The sequence below is a fragment of the Palaemon carinicauda genome, chromosome 45 (assembly GCF_036898095.1).
Source record: "Palaemon carinicauda isolate YSFRI2023 chromosome 45, ASM3689809v2, whole genome shotgun sequence".
In the NCBI taxonomy this organism is placed as follows: Eukaryota; Metazoa; Arthropoda; class Malacostraca; order Decapoda; family Palaemonidae; genus Palaemon; species Palaemon carinicauda.
Genome location: NC_090769.1, coordinates 33,096,817 through 33,112,915, shown reverse-complemented (window position 1 = coordinate 33,112,915; position 16,099 = coordinate 33,096,817). Strand labels below are relative to the sequence as shown.

The 16,099-nt window shown below is 42.7% G+C and overlaps 1 protein-coding gene and 1 long non-coding RNA gene across 6 annotated transcripts in view; one reads left to right on the top strand and one right to left on the bottom strand.

The window, feature by feature from the left end:
• The window catches only part of LOC137634912 (uncharacterized), a 135,771-nt gene extending 124,479 nt beyond the window's left edge, over positions 1–11,292 (top strand). For all 4 annotated transcript variants that reach the window (XM_068367459.1, XM_068367462.1, XM_068367458.1 and 1 more), the window contains one exon: positions 10,220–11,292. In XM_068367459.1, the coding sequence (XP_068223560.1) occupies positions 10,220–11,227 (1,008 nt within the window). In that variant the 3' untranslated portion in view covers positions 11,228–11,292. The remainder of the gene's footprint in view (positions 1–10,219) is intronic.
• LOC137634913 (uncharacterized) overlaps positions 1–16,099 on the bottom strand; it is a 38,453-nt gene that overhangs the window by 10,302 nt on the left and 12,052 nt on the right. The window lies entirely within an intron of this gene.

The following is a 16,099-nucleotide window of genomic DNA, read 5'->3' as shown; positions in this document are numbered from 1 at the left end:
TGACAGTCTGTGAACTGTCAACAACTGAACTGTCAACCACAACAGGTGCGTGAGGACGTACAGCGTCCACTCGAGACTGCTTTGACTGCCTAGACTGAGCAGTCAAAACAACTCTAGAATGCGGAGGTTGACGCACAGCGTCAAAACAAGTCAACTCCGATTGTTAGTGAACGTCTAGAACGTCAACAGGAGTATCAGCCAGTGGCCTAACGTCCAAATGCGGCTGAAAAACCACACGAGACCGCATCGAGTGTGGTTCTAAACAACCTGACTGACGTGACTAGGCTACGCCAACGTCAACAGTAAGCACAAAGGAACGTTAGGTTGGCTGAAAGCCAGGATATCGATGAGATAAACGGCTAGACTCAACGGACTAATCGGCAGAATAGTCTTCCATAAGGGAGGCAAGCATATACTGCATGTTTTGCCATATAACCCCTTAAGGATCAACGGAAATGGTTGTGGTAATAGACGAGGGTAACGTCTGTGACCGCAACACTTTGCCTACAAAAAAAGACTTTCGGAGTCTGTGTTACGCTTTTGTTAGGCGGCGAGCAGTTATCCGATGACTGCATAGGGTCAGAGCTGTCCTAATGGCTGTAACCAGGACGCTGGACCTGTCCTGAAAGGACTGACTTTCGCTTAAGGGCTTCGAAACCTTTTGACAGGTTTCTTATGCGAAAAGCCTACGGATGGCGAGGAGAAACAACGTCTCTCTCGTCTTATGGTAGGGGAGATCTTGGTAAGATACACCCGATACCATAGAGGGAAAACGTCTGTTCGTTGGTCAAGGCCTCTCGAACCCATAAGTCGTTCGACATTACTTCTCCCCTGGGCTTGGGAGCTTGCAAGAGGTCCCGGACTAGGTGAACGACAGGCACGAACAGACGAACCCTCGGACGCAACACTGTAACACTTTGCGCCTCGGACGCAACACTGTAACACTTTGCGCATATCACTTTATCACTTCGATTTTCTGTTTTGCACTTATTTCTACCTGAAACACGCAATTCTACCCTTCATTAAAAGGTAGTAATTGCGAAATAAGTCGTATAATGCAAGTTCATAATACTGTACCAGCAAAAAACAGAAAACATATTTTAAGATAAAAAGAAAAATCAGTGGCTGGGAAAGAGACTAAACACTAGTTCATATACTGTAACTACGTTTTCAATCTCTCACCGCACATAGCCTGGGGACGAGAATAAAAACCTAAAAACGTTTTATCCTTCCTCCCCGTACAGAGACTAGGGACGAGAGAAACACGAGAACAACGTTACCCGCTTGAACGGAACGTTTTCTCTCCTCTCTCTCCCTCCGTCTCTATCTCTCTCTCTCTCTTTCTCTCTTGATTTCGCACCTAAGAGAAGAGCCCAATTATTTTTCGTCAAAAAAACATGTTATTTGACTAAAGGAAAAAACTGAAAGGTTGTTCAAATAAAAAGTTCGATTTACTCTTACTGCAAAGTGAAACCGTGATACACTCTCTCTCTATCGTAACGATAGAGCGCATGTTGAACGTCCTGAACGTCAACAACTGCGTAGCATAAAACACTAAACGTTAGTTCATCTTTGAAAACAGTACGAAGACTATCAAAGAAATTCTTTCATAAAATATTACATTTAAAAAGTTTTAAATTCTTTAAAAGCTAATTACAATATAAAGGGCTCAACGTTGATTAACTTCGGTTCCAAGTTAGGACCGCCTACTATCAGGAAAGGTCGCATATAAACAAAACATTAAAATTTATTTTTATATGTTTATAATAAATGGAAAGTTAATCGAAGAGGCCTAATAAAGGCGGAGATATAAAATATATAGATCTATAACGTGATAAGATAATTACTAAAAACCTAAACACACTTCCGTCTAAGGGAAGGGTCGGCCATTTAAAAGTGAAAGAAAGTCCATACTCTCTTTGTCACCATAATTAAATCTATCCAAAACGAGTTCAAGTTTTGAGATGAAGATAAAACACCTGCATAGCGAAAGCTCAAAACTAGAATAGTGTACTTCACCAAATAGTTGTGAAAACAAATCCAGTTAGCAACAGCGAATTAGTAGGTCTTGCCGGTAGCCCGACAGAGAGAAAATTGAGTTCTGTGTTTACATTGAGTACTGAGTACCTGCCCGACAGATGGCGCTGTTGATGTACACCCCCTACCTGCATAGCGATCGCTGGCGGATTTTTAACGTAGAGTTTTCTGTCGAGCAACAGAGTTGCAGCTTATATAATCACCGGCTAAGTTTAATATTGAAAACCAAGTTTTTTTTCCAAAAATATAAGATGAGGTTCTGCTGCTAGAGTCCTGACATTAAAAAAGAATTAAAACAGATCCTCAGGATAGACAGGTCCTCAGAATCTTTAAATACTTTCTTAATACAGTTAGCCCTTAGTATTTGTCACAGGTTAGATAGAAGACATGCCAGTGATCGTTGAACATCCACAAATATATTCCACCCCTCTTGATGACACTCTTAGACCCCTTTTTATTTATGTAGCTATAATAAAAAAAAACCTTTGCGCATCTTAGACTTGACAGAAAAGACATGAAAGCAATGGTATTCATAGTTATATACAGTCAGCCCTCCTTATTTGTGGGGGTTAGGTAGCAGAGGCAGGCCTGAATGCATGCTACCCTAGGGTGAGTCAATTCATAACCTATCAACTTACTACACATTGCCTCTGCAGGGTCGACTAACACACTATAGTCAATTTTTTTTAATGAGGATCATTTGCACCGACTCACAGGAGTGCCCTTTTTGCTCGGAAAAGTTTCCTAATTGCTGATTGGTTGGACAAAATAATTCTAACCAATCAGCGATTGGGAAACTTTTCCGAGCTTAAAGGGCACCCCTGCGAGTCAGTGCAAATGCGCCTCATTAAAAAAATTGAGTATAGGTAACCCACTGTACAGCACTATATTGTTTTAACATGGCTTCTTTTACAGTATGAGTACAGTATTGTATTTCTGAATAAACACACTTCAGTAACTTTATAGAGTACTATTACAGTACCTTAAAAAGTGTGTACTGTACATACCTACAGTAAACACTCAAATATAAATGTCCATAAACTTACCAGTTTCATCAATATTCTAGACTTGTTCTGGCTTTTACTCCTTCTCCACAATAAGTTTTTGAAGCTCGTTCGTGAAAGTTTTTGCTGTCTCATGGTCCGAAGAGGCTGAATCCCCCATAATTTTAATGTTCTTGAGGCCAAAACACTGTTTAAACTTATCACACCAGCTTTTGCTGCCTTGGAAAGGCATATGCAGGGAGGAGGTGTTTTTACTGGTGGACAGCTGAGGTTCATCATCCATGTAATGGCCGAGAAGAGACTAGGCTTTTTCCCGGTTGGTGAGAGTTGATGGCGATTCTCTTACGATGCAAATCCTCGATTTATAGAAAAGACATTTTTCATTTTGATCATGCTCTTTTCCCTTCATCTTGGATACAACCTTCACACTGCGTGGGTTGCTGGTAGTCACAGCAGCACGAATCCGCCACATTCTTTTCTATGTACGTCACAGTACTCTCTTTAATACCAAAAAGTCTTAAGGCAGTGTACTTCATCCCTTCCTTGCAGTTATTGAAGGACTTTAACCTTCCTTTCAAGAGCCATGACCTTCCTCTGCCATTTAGCAGAACCTTTGAAAGTTGAAGCAACTTTCTTGGGGGCCATGATGTCGACGAAGTATGGCAAAGTGATGCTAGCACAAAGAGGACTGAATCGGGAGATCCACTCCCGAGGAAAGATGATGCGAGTGATGCCGAATCAGTGAGAGATGAAGTGTTGTGCTGTATGGAGTGTGAAACAACGCTAAGTAAGCCGGGTGCAAAGGAACGTGGTCAGTTTGAAATCGTCGGGTACACAAAAATACAAATGGGGGAATTTTTATTTAATAGTTTATATTAAATAGTTTATCGTGAATGACCAAATTCACGAAAATAGAATACAGTACACTAATATTGAAAGCTGACTGTTACAGCAAGTGCATGTCCCCTCCTCCCCTAAGACTAGCGACGTCAAGAGGCCAATACTGTAATCTGATTTTGACATTGGGATTGAAAGACAAACTGAACGAGTTATGATACATCCTCGCATAAATACTCTGAATTACTATCAACCACCAGATTGACTCAATGCCTGCCATAGGGTGGAGGCATTTAACAAATAAATAAAAGAGGAAATATATATATGTTCCAACAAGAATACTTCCCACTAACCAATATATAGGAGAACCTCTAGAGCGCTCACTCTCTGACCAGAATTTTCCCCCCCAACAGGCCTATACCCTCCTAGCCCCTCTCCATGCGTGCGACCCAGACCTCTCGTTTCCCAGCATGCCCTAGAGGGATGCCTCAGTCGACCTTCTCAGGCCACTATCAACCATTCTTCCTCTGGTCGTCAGCGAGTCCACATCTCTTGCAATCGCTAGAGTTTTTCCTTTGCGCTCGTAGTGTGTGTTACTCTAGTTGTTCCGTGTTTACTACAACCTCTTTATATGGATTGTGTGTGTGTGCAACGTCATTGCCCAGGTGTAAGCGGGATCATTCACCAAGTGTAATCTGCAGTTGTTAATGGGTTGTTGTGTGCAGTTTCCTTTTCACACGTGGAAGTCGATCCTCATGTTTTGTATACTTCTTGGCGGGGTCGTGTGTGTTTCCCAAGAGTCACGTGTGCGCCCTCGAAGAAGGGTAGAGTTGTTCAGGCCACTAAGATCAGGAAGAAGTTGAAGAAGGACAGGTCGCTCTCGTAGAAGGATAGTGGGTCTTGTCCTTCTTAAGCATGTTCGACAGTACCCAGTGTTTCGGGGACTTCTTTGTCTCCAAGAATACTCATGGTGGCAGAGGACATAACAGGACCGGTCGGGTCCTCGCGTTTCCTCATCTGTGGCTGGGAGACCACCCTCACAGTCGTAGCGAGAGTGCTGAGGGCAGGTTGGCCAGCCATCTTCCTACCCGCCGACCTCGGGTGCGGCCTCCGTCCAGCCCCAGATAGACGTTCCTCCATCCGCTCATGAGATAACGGTCCCAGCTTCCGCTCAACAGCTTCCAGGAGCTGATCCCTCCTCGTAGGGTCAAGGGACCTCTCCCACGTGAAAGGGAGCGGGAGAATAAGAAGGAGAGTTCTTCCAAGATATCGTCCCTCCATGTGTTCTGGATCTTACCCTATCCCTGTCCAGAGCGGGGACCAATGCGAGTTAGTGCTGGTCTCAGTAAGTTACTGAGACTGTTGTCCCTTTATTCCTGTAACATCATCCCAGATGTTTGGTGCAGGGCGTGCTGTGGAACGTATACTTCATTCTGATTCATGCATGTAGAAGGAATGATTAAGAAGTATTAACTTTTTCATACTCCTTGATTGAAGGTTGTAGCAACATCTGCACACCTATGACTTTCATTGTTTATGATTAGCGTAGGTCAATCAGTCACTTTGAATAAAGGAATTTTTTCTGGGATTTAGTTTTCATCATTGGGTCTTATGTTTTTACTTCTAATTTCTTTGAGCCCTTATAGAGAAGATCAGTTTCTTGCTTCATGTACGTGCATATGTTGAAGTACAGTATGTCTAACATGCATACTTGTAGCTTGTACGTACGTATACATTCTATGTGTGCGTGTGTTGATGTTGAAATTGATATTTTCCTTCTCATTTGCATATGTATATATAGATTATATGTTCATGTATATATATATACACAGGCATATACAGTATATGTTACAGGTATGTAAGTGTGTGTTTAGACAAGACATTTTTTTTCATGTACGTCAAGTGTGTCTTACAGTAACCTTATATTGTGATGTAGGCCTCAACTGCCTTTTGTTCTGCCTTAATTGTGACCTGATATAGACCATTGCCAGACTTTAAAGGTCTTTAAAGGTTGCTCAGGAGTGGCAGATACAAGGAACACTGACTTTGCCCTAAGCAGGACAATGCCCAAGAGACTGACCATATATACATATGATCGTTGGCAGCTGATGACTCAGCAGATTGACCTGTGGGTTCTCCCCTAGGCCCCCATCCTTAGCTCACAAGATTGGTAGGGTTACAGCGACCAGGGAAACTGACGAGTTTGAGCAGGATACAAGCCCCAGTCTGGCGTTCACCAGTCAGGGACGTTACCACATCGGTCACTGTGACCTAACCTTCTCCGGGGAGGTCCACAGAGAAGGTTGTTGGGACCTTACAGGCAGTAATTTCGAATTATGAGTGCCTGCTCCAAGGTTGCGTGGCTCGTTCTGTGGACAACCCTTATCCCACTCAAAGGCCACTTGTAGTAACCCCGTGGCTCGATCCGCTCTTCCGTCGATGGAGTGGCGATGACCTTCAGACCCTATAAGTCTCCAGGCCCGTTAATCCTCTGCCAGACATGGCCTTTCAGCCTTTTATCCGCCACCAGTGAACGGCTCCTCAGCCCCTCCGCGTGTAGAGGAGTCACCCTCCATCCTCAGGGCGGCAATTTTATCCTCCGCTCAGCTGCTCACCGCTGCCGATCTGACCTCATGGGAGCAAGAGCCCTTTGCAGGCATCCCAAGGACACCGTTCAGGTCACCGCTAAGGGATCCTTTTCTGGGGTGGGGAGCTACAGACCCAGTTCCCCAGACCCCTGGGGAGGATTTCTATCTGTTAGACAGCACTGTCTATACTCCCCTGGTCGGCGAGGACCGTCCAGGCCGGGGAGGACCAGAGGACCATGTGAGGGGTTGCCATCCTTCTAGGTCTCACCCCTACGGCTCTGGGTCTCCGGACTTCGCTCCAGTACCAAAGCAGAGCCGAAGTGGAGAGGAGCGGCGCAGAACTCCCTTGGAAGGAAACCACGGGTCCGAACCCCTGAACCGACGGCACGTTATCCTATCCAGCCAGAACCCTCTCAAGCTCCCCTACCGAGGATCAGCCAACATGGCCATCAATCCGCTGCTCGGAGTGGACTGTCGGCCTTCTTACGCAACCTGTGACCGGTTATTCTGACCTTGCGTGGGTAGAGTACCCGCCTTCTGCCTTGGGTCGGCGGCTTTTGCCTCCTGGGGATCGGCCAACATAGCCGTCAATCCACTGCTCGGCGTGGCCGGCCAGCCAGCCTTCTTCTGCTGCCTGTGACTGGCTCATCTGACCTTCTGCAGGTGGAGGACCCTCCTTCCACTCTTGGGGTGGCGGCTTTAGCCCCTGCCCAGCGGCTTCCTGGTACTGAGCCAACCTCGTGGACTCAAGAAGACTATTTGGGCTCCCCAAGGACCCCGTTCAGGTCCCAGCTGAGCCCCAGCGACAAGGCAAAGCCAAAAGGGGATTGAGCGGTGTAGGACCCCTCCGTTAGGGGAACCGGATCTCCAGGGCGTTCATCCACTACCATAGGAGAGCCCATCTAGCAGAGTTCTTGATATCGGAGAGTAGACTTCGGAGGAGGGGCCGAGAAACCGCCCAGAGGATGTGGTGGTCGAGGAAGTGTCGTCCTTCCAAAGGGTCCTCGGCCTCATTAGAAGGCTCAACGACCTCCCGGAGCCCTCTCCGGCTCGAGCGCAGCACCGCTCCGGAACACCGGATCAGAGCCCCAAAGGGAGGCAAAGTCTACCTTGGCCCTGCCTATCTCCCAGGACATAAGCATTCCAAATCCTTCCCGATGATTGAGAGGGTCGTGAAATTAAAAGAAATAGCGAGGCCTCTCATCAAGGAAGAACTGGCATCTCTGGAAGATTGGCAAAGGCTAGTGGGGCACCTAGTGTCCCTGGAGAAACTCGTCCCCAAGGAAGACTGATGCTGCGACTGGCCCAGTGGAACCTAAAGGAAGTACAGGCCCTAGCAGCTAGACATCCATCAGTAAGACACCTCCATCCCAGTCATCCAGGGAAGCTCTTCAGTGGTGGATAGACCCAAGGAACACCCTAGCAGGGGTCTCACTACTGAATCCTCCTCCGGAGCTCCTCCTCTACACGGAAGCATCCAGGAAGGGATAGGGAGGTCATCTGGATCAAATGGCTGCATGACTGTGGTCTCTGGAGGAAAAAGCCCTCCACATAAACAAGCTCAAACTTCTGGCAGTGCCAAGGGCCCTCCTCAAACGGGTAAACTCATTAGTGGGGAAAAGAGCGGCCCTGATGAGCGACAATGACACCTTTGGATTCACGACCTGATGGTGGAGATCCTGTCATGGGCCGAGGACAACGCCATATCCTTGATGGCCTGAAATATTCCGGGGAAGAGGAAAGCTGTCACAGGCGGCCTCAGCACAAGGGGACAGGTGTTGGCGGCAGTGTTCCCTACATCCGGAAGTGGCAAAGACAGTGATAGGAAAGTGAGGCTCTTCCTGTCTGGACCTCTTCGCGACGAAGTTGAACGCAAAGATGCCAGTCTTTTGTTCTCCAGTGCCAGACCCAGCAGCAACTCTGGAGGACAGGTTCCATGAAAACCTCCAAATCCTCTCCCTTCACGCATGCAGTCTTTTCAGCGTTTTGCTAAGAAGGGAGGGGTACTCCAGAAGGACAGTCGCTCAGATGACGGGTCACCTTAGACAATCCTCGAGAACCACATACTAGGCAAAGTGGGCAGCCTTCGGCAGATGGTGCTCCAAGGCACTTCCTGGTCCATCAGGGCATGTAAGTTTTGGCACTGAAGGGATTCCAAGCAGCTCTGGTCAGGTCTTCTTCAAGGGGTTGAACCTACGTTCCTCCAAGCGACTCTCAATGCTGGGGAAGGGGTTGGATTAGGCATGCCCCCACCCCCAGGGACCTCAAGGCACCCACATGGGACGTCGTCAAGGTCCTTGACGCCCTGAAGAAGCCTCCATTTGAGCCTCTGCGGAAAATTACGGACAGGGAGGTTACCATGAGAACAGGCTCCTTCTTGCCCTGGCCTTGTCCAAAAGGGTAGGCGAGCTCCACGGGCTCTCAGCAGATGTCTCCCACTCACACAAGTGGAAGGAGTTGGTTTTCAAGTTCATCCCCTCCTTCGTGACGAAGACAAAAAACCTAGTGGTAGCTAACCAGCAGTTCAAAGTTTTCCATCTTCGCCATCTCCTAGTCAAAGGCCCCGGAGAACCTGCTGATGTGTCCGGTGAGGGCGGTGCTGAAATATCTCTCAAGGACCTCCACCCTCCACCCGGCTATCAAGAGTTTGGTCTATTTGTGACTATGGGAAAGTGAAGAGGGCAAAGAACACTATCTCCTTCTAGCTCCGGGATACGATCCATAGGGCGTACTTGGGGGAGGGTAAAACCTTCCCAAGGTCTGCCAAGCCTCGTGACACCAAGGGCGTCGGTACTTCATTGGCCATCGAAAGGAACAAAGCGGTCGGCCAGGTGCTGGGAGTAGGTGTCTCGGCCAGGTGCTGGGAGCAGGTGTATGGCCGAGACAGTCGGCCTTTACGGCCCACTACCTCAGGACTGTCTCATTAGTTCTCAGGAGGGGTTCAGACTCGGTCCTGTTGTAGTCGCCCAACAAAGGATCTAAGGGTGGTCTACATATGACACAATGCATATAGAACAGCGAGGGGTAGAGCGTCTCAAATCCCTATCCCATTGACCTACCATGGTCTACTCCGGGAAGGAAGATGTTATCTTGGGGAGTGTTCTCTGGCGACCCAATTTTTATTTTACCTTTATCGTAGCACTTACCCCGACAGGCCTTACCCCTCTCTGCGACCCTCCTACCTCTCCTACACGAGTCTATTCCCTGCCTCCTAATTCTGAGGGAACTATATGTTGGTCAGTTGGAAGTATTCATGTTGGAACAAATGACAGTTTCTAAGAAAATTGTATTTTCACTAACATACCACTGACCAATAATTTGATTGCAACCCCCCCCCCCCCCATCCTTACCGCGGTAGACCCTGCTGGTGGGAACCGTTGTTTTCTGAGACCAGGGTAGTATGGTTGATGGTGGCCGGGGAAGGTCGACTGAGGCATCCCTCTAGGGCATGCTGGGAGACATGAGAGGTCAGGGTCACGCATGTGGAGAGGGGGCTGGGCGGGTATAGGCCTGTTGGGGGGGGGGGGGGGAATTCTGATGGGAGAGCGAGTGCTCTAGAGGTTCTCCTATATATTGGTTAGTGGTATGTTAGGAAAAATACAATTTTCATAGAAATTATCATTTCGGGTAGATATTGACATTAAACACCCTTGAAAGAATCAATATGATCATCAGGTGATTATAGAAATAGAAATAGATTTCATAATTAAAACTTGCCTTTTACTGTCTTGATATGACCTTATCTTTTTCCAGATGTGTCCATTGGAGGTTGTAGACCTTCAGAAATATACAAGTCATTTTTACAATCATGAAGAGCAGTTATTTAAGGAAGCAATGGAGAAACGAGCCAACAGTGTAGCATTACCAAGCACCTCTTCTGTTCAACTTGAAGGTGTTGAAGATGTCTCTGTAAGATTACCAGTACAGTCTCTTGTTGCAGGAGAAGCAGATAACATAGATATCAGGATAGACGCTGTGGATGACGGAACTCACATAAAAAATTTGAGCATTGAGAAGACTCATGCATTACCAGTTGATAAACAGAAAGCATTTGTGTTAGAGGCAGGTTTTGATCAAGACATGGATGCTAACAATTCAGAATCTTTAAATGATAATTCAGGGAAACAGAATTTTGGTGTGAAATTATCATCTGGTATGTCTGTGACCATGGACAATACAGCTATTAAAACTCGGACTGTTTCTAGTGGACATGTTAGCAAAATAAATTTGATAAAGGAAGGAACTGTTGACACATTTACCAGTATCAGTTCAGATGCACTTGTTTTTGATTCAGTAGATAATGGCAGGGATGTTAGCTCCCACAACTCCCAAGTTTTTACTATTAATGTAGATAACATAGAGTCTGCAGACAATTTTCTGAAGAGAACAGAGCATTGTGACCTTGTAGGTTACGGACTTCAAAAAACAGCAGAGCATCAGGAGACTAGGTTTGATGAGGTAATAGAGGGAGACATGTTGGAAGGTAGTCCTCATGAATCTTCAGTGCTTGATGATGTTGAGAAAGGTTGTCACATGGAATCTAAGATAATAGGAGGTAACAGGCAGGGGGATATTGTACTTAATGTTATTGAAAGCAATGAAAGAACACCCATCTTAGGTGTTGAAGAGGAAAATCAAGCTCTTATGACATTGTCACAAGTGATGTCAGAGGATGGTCATCAGTACATCATTGGTATTTCCCCAGAGGAAATTGCAACAAGCCAGGAAAATATATTTTCTATTGAACAGAGTGATCATTAATGAGTAGTTTCATATTGTTAAAACTTTTTGTATGAGACAAAGCCTATTGAAAATAAAAATACCCAAAAGACTATATTCTTTTGACATTTCATTCCCTGCTAAAGTTGTGGTTATTAATTTTTTCTATTTTTGGAGGAGAAATTTGAAATGGCACATCAAATGCTTCATAATCTCAGTCCCTTTTGCATAAAATAAAAGAAGTTTATACCGAATGGTTTTACATTCATTTGTATTCTAAGGATTTTTTGTAGTGTTTTACTCTATTGAAATTGTTTTAGATAATTTATCTTGGAAATATATTAATTAATATTAATTTTTTAATCATTTTAATTTTTATGATTCATCTTAATGTGTGTCTCTCAATAACCCCTTTTCCTCGTATGAATAATTCTCTGATAATAAGATTTGTTGGAAGTTTTTTCCATTGTTAGGAATATCATTTTCATCTCCCATGTCTTGAATTTCTTCTTATAGATATTGTATCGTTCCACCCCTTTTATTTGATGTGTTTTATGATTACAACACGAATGCATGTAAATACTTTTTGCTTAGCTAGGTAACCAAACGATGAAGGTACATACAGGTATTTTGTGAAAATAATTCAGTTGTATTACATTTAAACAAAGATTTAATGATTATGATGATGCAGGTATACATTCATAGTTTCCATCAGCAACATCAGATGAACTGTCTACTCCCTCATGATGGAAAGTGGAGGTTTGAGCAGAATTTGTGCATTTAAATCTTGTAAGAGATGAATATGGCATAATCCATCAACTTTAATACAGATACTTTTTGCATATAAACACACTTTCTCATAGGGTAGTTGAATTTAGCTTTGCTTAAACATACTTCGGGGTCATGGCTTCATTTTTTGATCACTAATGTAGTTAACAGTTATGCAAAGGTCATTTAGGGACGCTACTAATTCTGTACTGTATATAATTATTCAGAATTATCAGTGATAAAATGGGTGGTTTCATCAAAGATTTCAAACCCTGAAGTATATGTACTCGTCTCACATTGGAACGTTTGTTTAAATTATGAATGTTTTTTAATATTTTATGGCAAATTTATTAGTTATGTGAACAACTATTGTTACTTAAACTATGTTTTTCAGTTTTTTCAATACTGAAAAAGTTATAGTACTACATATAAAAAACTACATTGGAGATATTACTATGATGTGTCCTTCGTAGCTGTTTTTGTGCTAATATTTAGTAACTTGCTTACTAAAAATATGTATATGATATATTTATCATTGCTACCACCATGTAATTCATGCAGCTACTTGATACAGGTACACCCTACTTGAGATGTTTATTGCGATTATTTGTTTTCACTGTCAAGAAACTTTAGAAATAATTCATCTCATTAAGCTTCCTTCTTGTATATGAGCTCATCTAATTGTTAAAATTACACTTATCCCCCTTGACAACTAAATAAGGCTGCTAAGAAAATGTTAAATCAAGATTAGTAAGTCTCACTTTTGCAAAGAGATTCCTATCAATTTAAAGAACTCTGACTGGAAGTCTTTCAAACAGTAAACTATTATTTTGTCTCCAGTCTTGCAATGGAACTGTCAAGGTGTGAGGACTAAATATGAACTGAAGCTCCAAATTCATGGTTATTCACCTATACAGTGGTTGCATGTCTACAAAAAACAATGCTAAATGTTTTTACTCTAAGCCATAGAGAATAAGTCAGTTACAGAATACCAAGTAATTCTTAAGGAAGAAGTCATGGCAGAAGTCTCATGTATATTCGCCATGTGATTCTCCAAAACGTTTAGATCTACATACTACTTTCCAAGCAGTAGCAGTCAAAATAATTCTAAATAGGAACTATACCATATGTTCACTTTATTTACCCCTAATGACAGAGTCTCATATTATGTGGCTGAAGTGATAAACCAACTCCCTTAACTATTTCTTCTGGGAGATATGAACAACAGACATCCATTCTGGGTATATGTCTTAGCAAACTCAAAGGGTAATTTGCTAACATTACTAATTGAAAATGAAGATATTGGGGTTCTAAATACATGTTACCCTACTCAATTCATTATTCAAACAGGTACGCTGTCATGCACTGATCTCTCAATAGCAAGCTTTTTAACGGTCTAGATGATTTTCACGTGAGAACATTGGATGACTGGTATACAAGTGATCATGCACCAATATCACTGTAATTCAACTAATAATCGCCCACCTGAATACAGATTACTTCAATTGTGCTTGGATAGAGCTGAATGGCAAAAACTTGAAGAACTGGGTGATGTAGAAGGCAATGCAGATGATTTCCAAAATTTTGATGATGCCATTGATTTACTTAATGAAACCCTTCACACAGCCGGAGTATTCCAAAAACAACAGGTTGGTTTCACCGACAACCAGTTCCATGGTGATCACTAGAAATTCATGTGTGACATGAATCAGATCTACAAGAATTTTATTATCAAGGTGCCACAGAAAGTGCACTGAAAAGAATATTGTAACTTACAACTAATGCAGATCACAATTCCAACAAGTAATTGAAGTAGCTCGGCATTAGTCATGTCATATATTGTTTTTTTCTGTGAATAAAAGATCCCCACCTGATGCTTGGATGAAAGCTCATAAAAATGCTGGCTAATATACTCCAAAATCTCCACCTGTTTTAAAGAGCAATGATGAATATATTACTAATCCTGATCATCTTGAAAGAGTATCCCAAAAGTCAGAGGACTCCAAGATACCATTGTATATGTAGAAAAGAATAAAAAACTCTCAACTAAAGATGTACAATCTCCTATTTACAGAGAAAAATTTTTGTTCTCCCCTATCATTGTGCAATGATACACCCCCGGGCCCAAACGAAATTCCTGACGCAATGATAAAGCACGTATGTAATAACATTAAAATTTTTATCATAAGTACTATGAAGAGAGTATGGCGAGACCATAGTTTTCCAACAGCTTGAAAACTGGCCATTATTTTATCTTTTTAAAACCTGACAAGGGCACAGTTTTAGTAACAAGCTACTGAGAAATTGCATTGACATGTAGTTTATGTAAAATCATGGAAAAGATAGTCAATGCAAGGGTTGTATAAATATTAGAAAAGAATGGTATTATATCACCAGTGCAGTTTAAGTTTCAAAGAATGCACTCTACAATGGATGTACTTTTCCATCTAAAGTCACTTGTTTGTGAGTCGTTTGCTTCCAAGACATCACATGACAGTATTCTTTGATCCGCAAAACCATGATACCACATGGAGGTATGGTATCCTTAAAACTGTCCATAACTTTGGTCTGAGATGTGAGTTCCCTTTATTCAATCCAGCCTTTTTAAAAATGCAATTCTTTATGTTAGAGTAGGTAATACTCTGTCTAAAGAAAATTTCAGGAAGGAGTCCCACAGGGCAATATGCTTAGTGGTACTATATTCATGCTAGCAATAAATGGGATTTCTTATGTAATCCCAGATGACATTCTCCACACACTCTTTATCGATGACCTAAATGTTTCATTTGCAGGAGCAAGAATAACAACAGTTGAAAGAAAGTTTCAACTCACAATTGATCAAATTTTCAGATGGACATATTTGAAAGGCTTCAAGTTTCTACAAGTAAAACAGTTGTTGTTCATTTCTGTTGTGTTCATGGAATATAACAGATTTTGACAGGAAAAATCTATTTTTGGGTGAGATAGTCATGTTGTCCTGATGAATGTTCCTCAAAGGCAGCTTTCTACTTGGGATATTTTTGCAAGGGATATACCAGAGAATCTAACCTAAGAAGTATCACAGGGTTCTTATCTCGTGAAGTGAATATCACGAGAGATATTGTGTACACAACAGGGACGTGTTTAAAACAAGCCATGGCTATCCTTCCCCGAATAGAGTTAACCTTGTCTCGAAGGATATGGGATAGAATTGGAAACGTGGGTGAGAGAGCCGTTACTACTTATAATATCCGATCCGTTTGCTAATACAAAGACGTTTCCTGGATTACCATTCCAGGAGCAGCCATCGCATGATGCAAGGCCTCACACTGAGAATTGAGAGGGGATGAAAAGTAACAGGCGGGTCCATCAGGACAACATGGCTATCTCACTAAAAAATTGATTTTTCCTATGCCAAAATCCATTTTTTGGGCTCGAGCCATGTCGTTCTCATGGAAGAGTACCAGAGAATTAGTATTCTCGGTTGTGGCCAGGAGTGTTTTAACACTTCAACCTAGCAATAGGAACGAAGGTCCTGAGCTACGAGCACAAGCGATTTGTTTGTAATATAAGTAGAAGCAAAGGAATTTAATAGCACGGTCCCACTCACTGCGAATAAAATCTGTCTCCAGTAGTCAGTCAGACCAAAGTCTAAAAAAGGAGGGTTAAAAAATGGAGGTACACTGCTTTTATTGTGGACAGGAGGTCAAATTAAAGGAAACACAAAAAGAACAATAATCTTTTATCATTTCCAAAAATTTATAAATGCAATAATATGAATAATAAATATGTGCAGAAAATTAAATTTTTCAGATCCTAGAATTTTATAACAGAGTGGTAAAATAGTAACACTCATAAAATAATAGGAAAATATGTTTGACTGTAAAAATTACTAAATAGTACACATTGCAAATAAGAACATTATTCCACTTGCACAATGTAGACTGAGAAGTCCCAATTATACAGTCCATGCATAACACTTAAGAGACTGGTTTAATCACACTACCAGCGGCCATCACAAAGTTTTTAATCTCTTTCAACTGATGTAAGTAATGTTTGAAGAATACTCTTGAAGATTTCCATCCTGTTTAAGCCTGTAGGCCTTCCAAGGACATGGATTGGAAAAAGTTTGAGGAAGAGGCAACTTTCCTAGGGTCATGACCCATT